General features: G+C 36.6%; 1 protein-coding gene across 1 annotated transcript; it reads right to left on the minus strand.

The window, feature by feature from the left end:
* Positions 1 to 709: 709 nt before the first annotated feature.
* On the minus strand, positions 710 to 3,653 carry LOC109209750 (UDP-glycosyltransferase 74B1). Its single transcript, XM_019373073.1, has 2 exons — positions 2,947 to 3,653; positions 710 to 1,621 (listed from the first exon to the last, which is right to left on the minus strand). Exons 1-2 carry the CDS (start codon positions 3,589 to 3,591, stop codon positions 875 to 877), a joined length of 1,392 nt encoding a protein of 463 aa, XP_019228618.1. The 5' UTR covers positions 3,592 to 3,653; the 3' UTR covers positions 710 to 874.
* Positions 3,654 to 6,849: the final 3,196 nt, after the last annotated feature.

Here is a 6,849-nt window from a genome sequence, read left to right on the forward strand (position 1 = left end):
GCTAGTTTTTGTAATAAAATATTAAAGAAAATATTCTTTTTAATATTCTCTGCACTTATTAGAGTTGGTTAGAGATATGTCTCCTATAGAAAGTGAAACAAAAGTGTAGGGCATATAACATTGACTTGAGAAAAACACTTTTCAGCAGAGATTCTCTCTCTAGCAAAGATACAATCTTTACCTCTTGCATTATTCTTGCACACATTATCCCATATATTTCCATCAGATCCAAAAATAGTTCTAATATTCGTGAATTTGTTTGTCATTCATCATTGTCAGAAGAAACAATCATCCACCTCATTTATTTTTGGGTGAATCATTCCCCATATTTACATTAATGTCATTATTGCTATTTATTGTTTGATATCCCTCCATTATTGCTCACATCTTTTGGAATATTAAATGTGCATTACTTTCAATTTCCCACCTGCTTTATCTTGCATTATCCATGCTGTCAAATTCTAAATCTAGAAATATTATCATTAATTAGGTTTAACCTCCCATATATAAAATTAAATAGTTTAACCGAATTTTTTTTTTTTGGTCAAACTAACACACACAAAATTACTATAAGGCTACTAAACTTCTTGGACTCACTTAAGAAATTATGAATGAAATAATGTCATTGTGCAATATACTTTTAGCTACTATATAACGAAATTTATAGAACTTACTTTGCCAATACATCTGGCCCTGTTTGCTAATGTAGTGACTTTGAGTAATTGCTCTTTTTAAAAACTTGAATAAATTATTTGCTGTAAGCTCAGAAATTTCCAAGATTCTACAATCAAACTACATTGCTATCTATTGAGCTAAGCCATGAAAAGAAATAGTACAAACAAATAAGAGTCTATGATTGCAAGGCGATCAAGAATTATTTCTTGTACTTTTTCATCTGGCATGCTAGATTAAGAGTGTTCACAAATTCATTGATAAACTTGTCCGAGCTACCTCCTTCACTAATTGTTTTCTTAGCCAAATTCTTCCAATTTCTAGCATTTCTCCTAATCTCATAACTCCTCTCCCCTCTCATTACTTCCTTTAAACAAAACAATAGCTCTTCTTTTCTAACAATCCCAAACTTATCCAACTTAGGCCTCACACCAATCTTCCAAATCTCATCTATAAATTTAGCATCCGTCATTTGATCAGACCATTGTGGCATTGCCACCATCGGCACGCCAAGGCTCAGTCCTTCCAGAGTCGAGTTCCATCCACAATGAGTCACGAAGCAACCAATGGCTTGATTTGCTAGTGTCTCTAATTGATTGCACCATGACACAATTAACCCTTTTCCATTTGTGGATTCTATGAAATTTTTAGGTAATTTGCATTTTTCAGTTTCTCTTACAACCCAAAGGAAATTCATGTTACTGTTTATTAAAGCATATGCCATTTCTTCCATTTGTTCTGGTGTGAGTGATACCATGCTACCAAAAGAAATGTAGATTACTGATTTACTTGGCTTTGTTTTTAGCCATTTGAGACATTCTTCACTAAGTGGTTTCCATAAACTTGCTCCATATCCTTTGTCACCTTCTATTCTGTCATCTAAATAGGATGATGGCACCATTGGTCCAATTAACCTTGCTGGCCAAATCTCTGAAACTCCACTTGCTATCTGAAATTTTGCACGCCAAAAAAAAAATTAACATCATAAAATACATTCTTTCCTAATTTTTCACTTCTTTTAAGATTAATTTTCTAAAGCCAAAGGTGTTCTTTTTTTTATATATATTTTATCATGGCTTACTTTTTCTTCATAAGTTACTATTCTAAAAGAAATTCAACGTTTGAACTTGGTGGCATTCGAATTATTTGCGTTAAGTGGCCACTTTTGTGGTATTAATTTAAGAAGTTGGTAAGGGTTAAAAAATTAGTCTCATGATCTGAATTTTATTTTTGAATTTTATACTTCAGACAAGATGGCCACTTACAAAATTCAAACAATTGGTCTAATTCTGAAAAAGTCGATAACTTCTAAATAATAGCTCACAAATGTGACTATTTGTACAAATTAGCCTTTCGTGACATTCTTCATTTGGTTTCTAAATATACAGAAGTATTTATACTAAATTATTTATACAGATATCTAGAAGATTTATTACTTGGAAGTTGGATCATTGTAAAAAGAATTAGGTGTAGAGAATATACGAAAAACTGAATGGCCCCACAAAAGATCATAAAGTAAAAAGGCAATTATTAACATGTAACGAAATGTATGATGCCCCACTCATTAATGAAGTAGTGGTAGAACATATAGTTATAGTAGCCCCTCAATTTCATTTATATGAACTTATTTTTTTCTAAGTCCGTGTAAAAAAGAATGACTCTTTTTCATATTTGAAAATAATATACCTTTATGCAATAACTTATAGTCACACAAAATATATATGCGTCTCATTGTACATCACAAGTTTAAAAGTTTTACTCTCTCCGTTCCAATTTATGTAAACCTGTTTGACTGGGCACGAAGTTTAAGAAAAAATGAAGACTTTTGAAATTTATGGTCCTAAACAAGTCAAAAAGAGATACAGACTATCTGTGTGGTTATATTAGCTTATCATTAAAGGTAGAATAGTAAGTTTAAACAAAATTGTTTCCAAATTTAGAAAGGGATCAACCTTTTTGGAACGGGCCAAAAAGAAAATAGGTTCACATAAACTGAAACGGAGGGAGTATCCAAGGGGCATATCTAGAGTATGGTGTATGGGAACCCAATAACTTTTGTATAGACCCTGTATTTTTATTAAAAAATTTACTAAATACCTATAAATATCTAACGGTGAACCCAGTTATTATGGTATATTAATTTGAGATTGCGACAAAAACCCACAAACTTTAAATTCTCGATCCCCCTCTAGAAGTATCTCTTTTCTTAAATACCGTGCTCAATCAAATAAATTCACATAAATTAAAATAGAAATAGTATTATTTAAGACGTACCTCTCCTTCTAGTTCTAGAAAGGAGTTATCAAAAATCCAATCAGCATTTTCCACATTGGAGAATTGACTCATTTTCATGGCTAAGTAAGCAGGGTAACTTTCAGGCTCCCTAATAAATCCAGGAACGTCAATTGGGTACAAACTAGGCATTCCAGGCAACAACAAAGGCTCATTTTCTTCAATCTTCACCGGCAATGAAAATGTTTTATAATGAATATGAGCAAAAACTGCACAAACAGTGGCTGAATTTGTAAAAAACGCAGCTCCATAAATCCCATGTTTTTTAGCCACATCAAGAGCCCATGGTAAAAATGAATCATAAACAATGCAACTTATCGGATGTGTCGAATTCTTGTAATTTTTTATTATTTCAGATAGAGTTGTTGAGCCATTTTCTTTGAATGATTTGAGATATATATCTGCTTTTTGGGCTTGGGTAAAGCCACTTTCGTCAAATCCATCAGAGATTGCTTCAACTGAAATGTTGGGTGAATTAATAGACTTGACTGTGTATTTAGTAGTGGCTAAAGTTGCTTTTACACCTTTTGAGGATAAGCGTTTTGCAAATTGGAGAAGTGGATTAATGTGACCTTGGCTTGGGTAAGGTACAAATATGATATGGGGCTCATTTCTTTTGCCTATCATTTTGGTTTGTGAGAAAGAACAAAGAAAATTAAACTCTTACAACTTTGTTCTATTGTGAGGTGTGTTTGAAAGAAAATGAAATGTAACCAAAGATTTATAGGCTGTATGTTGGCATGAGGTCACTGTTTACATAAGGCTAATGACGTTTGCAAATCACACGTATTGATTACAGGCCAAAAAAAGGGTTGGTATTTATTTCGATTGAAGTTATTTTCTGGTCCTACGCAAATTCTAAAAGAGTGAAAGAGGGTCCCACCATTCATCAATTTCATGCTATTGGTTCAGCATTTTTGTTAAAATTTCAGCTCCAATTTGCTTCCACTTTTGCATCAACTATGCATGTCGATGGCCTTACAAATCAACAGAGTGACGGATTATCTAGATCTAACCGGGGGCGGCACTCACATAAAGCAACTGCTTTAGGCCTCATATTTGTGGAGGCGTCATTTTTTGTTACACCTAATAGGCTATGTATACGTTTAAAACAAGGTTACATGAAGTGAAAAAGTTTAATTTCTTTCTTTAACAAGTATACAGAGGAAGGATTTGCAACCGCTATGATTTCTACCAGGAAAATTGCACTTGAAATGAATATCGAACCCGAATTTCATAAGAAACGTGTAATATATAGGACGTACTAACAATTTGATGAGAATATTAATAATAACATCTCAAAATCTTCGAAGAGTCCTTTGGAGTTAATTACTTTATAGTACATAGTAGACAAGGCTATTTTTTTCACTTCAAAATTGCCACGACCCGCAGTAAATAATATGCTTTGCACCAACGAAAGTAATAACACAGCAAACAAGTGCACAACATCACCCTTCGTATTTTTACTCTCGTCCTCACCACAAGAAACAATAGAAACGGCACGACATCACCCTTCGTGCATTATCACTCACAGAATATGGCACGGCATCACCCTCCGTGCATTATCTCTCACTCATAAAATATTGCACGGCATCACCCTTCGTGCTTTAACACTCTACCTCACCCAAACAACAGAACAATAACAACCCGGCAAGGGTATTATCATTAACAAGCTTCGTTTCAATATTTAACTTCACAACATCAATCTCAACTTGAGTCAAAACTCAACCAATATCTAATTCCAGGAAAACATGATAAGAATTGTGTAACATGAGGAATAACCAGTTTAAGCATGAACAGTACGAATAAGGAATACAACAATCACAAGAATAAGACTAACTCACATGCTATGACTCGATAACAACGCATAGGTACCCGTCACCTTACCTACACGTTGTACTCAATATCAAAACACGTAGAAAATAGGCAAGTAATACCTAATCCCTCAAGCTAATGTTAGCCACAACAATTGCCTCGCTACCACGGCCAAACTCAAAGCTCAACCACCGCCTTTCCTTTCACACAAGCATCCAGACCAATAGAATCTAGCAAATTACCAACCAAACAATTTAATTTAAGCCTTGGGAACTACCCACAATAGCAAGGAATTCAATTTAGGTCATTTTTGAAAAATTCAACAAAAGTCAACACCCGGGCCAAACCCAAAATTCGGATCAAACCCCGATTACTCATTCACCTCCAAGCCCGGATATACAATTGATTTTGGAATCCGATCTCAATTTGAGGTCTAAATTCCCAAATTTTAAAATTTCTAAGTTCTACCCAAAATCCTCAATTCCACAATAAAAACCCTAGATTCTAGGATGAAATCTTGTAAAAAGAAGTAAAAGAAATGAGTTAAGAATCACTTGTGATTTGGGGGAAGAAGAAGTGTTTTGAAAATCGCCTCTTATGTTTTAAGGTTTGAAAACTTGAAAAATGAATGAAAAATCCCGTTTATATAGCACACCTCTGATCTATGCTACGCGGTCCGCGAAATTTCAAGCACGATCACGAACCCCCACCGCGGTCCGCTATATTATGGGTGCGGCCGCACAACCTGAGCCTTACCCTACCGCGGTCCGCAAAGTCCCCACCACGGCCGCGTTCTTCTACCGCGGTCCACGAATTTCACTCCGCGGCCGTACTCCTAAGATCTGAGACCTATAATTTCTCCAACTATCCGACACCAGGTCTCTTTCTAAGTCTAGACATCCCGTAGCCTATCCGAAACTCCCCCGAGCCCTCGGGGCTCCAAACCTAACACGCACACAAGTCTTAACAGCTCATATGAACTTGCTCGGGCGATCAAATCGCCAAAATAACACCTAGAACAACGAATTTAGCATCAAATTGCATGAAGTTTTCAAGAAAGTTTCAAAACTTCTATCTTCTCGACCAAAGGTCCGAATCACGCCAAATTAGTTCCATTTCTCACCAAATTTCACAGATAAGGTATAAAAGTCATAGCGGACCTGCACCGGGTTCCGGAACTAAAATACGGACCCGATACCAACGAGATCAACTATTAACCATTTTCCCAAAACCATTATAATTTCAGTTTAACAAATATTCATCAAAAATTCATTTTTCGGGCTAGGGACATCGGTATTCGATTTCGGGCATACGCCTAGGTCCCATAATTTACTACGGACCCTCCGGGACCGTCAAAATACGGGTCCGGGTCCGTTTACTCAAAATGTTGACCGAAGTCAACTAAAATCAACTTTTAAGGAAAAAATTGTTATTTTCTCAAATTTCCACATAAAGGCTTTCCGGAAACGCGCTCGGACTGCGCTCGCAAATCGAGGAGGAATAAAAATGAGGTTTTGAAGGCCTCGGAACATGGAATCAAGTTCTAAAATATAAGATGACCCTTTGGGTCATCACATTCTCCACCTCTAAAACAACCGTTCGTCCTCGAACGGACATGGAAAAGTACCTGATTCGGTGAAAAGATGGGGATATCTGCTCCGCATATCGGACTCAGACTCCCAAGTAGCTACCTCAACATGCAGACCTCTTCACTGCACACGAACCAAAGGATAACTCTTCGATCTCAACTGACGAACCTGCCGGTCTAGAATAGCTACCGGTTCCTCCTCGTAAGTCAAATCATTGTCCAACTGGACAGTGCTGAAATCTAACACGTGGGATGGATCGCCGTGATACTTCCGAAGCATGGACACATGAAACACTGGATGTACTGCTGATAAGCCTGGCGGCAACGCAAGTCTGTAAGCCACCTCTCCCACTCGATCAAGGATCTCAAAAGGCCCGATGAACCTAGGGCTTAACTTGCCCTTCTACCCAAACCACATCACATCTTTCATGGGTGACGCGCGAAGCAACACTCTCTCTCTCCGACCATGAATGCCACATCAC

Source organism: Nicotiana attenuata, unplaced genomic scaffold, assembly GCF_001879085.1.
Source record: "Nicotiana attenuata strain UT unplaced genomic scaffold, NIATTr2, whole genome shotgun sequence".
Lineage (NCBI taxonomy): Eukaryota > Viridiplantae > Streptophyta > Magnoliopsida > Solanales > Solanaceae > Nicotiana > Nicotiana attenuata.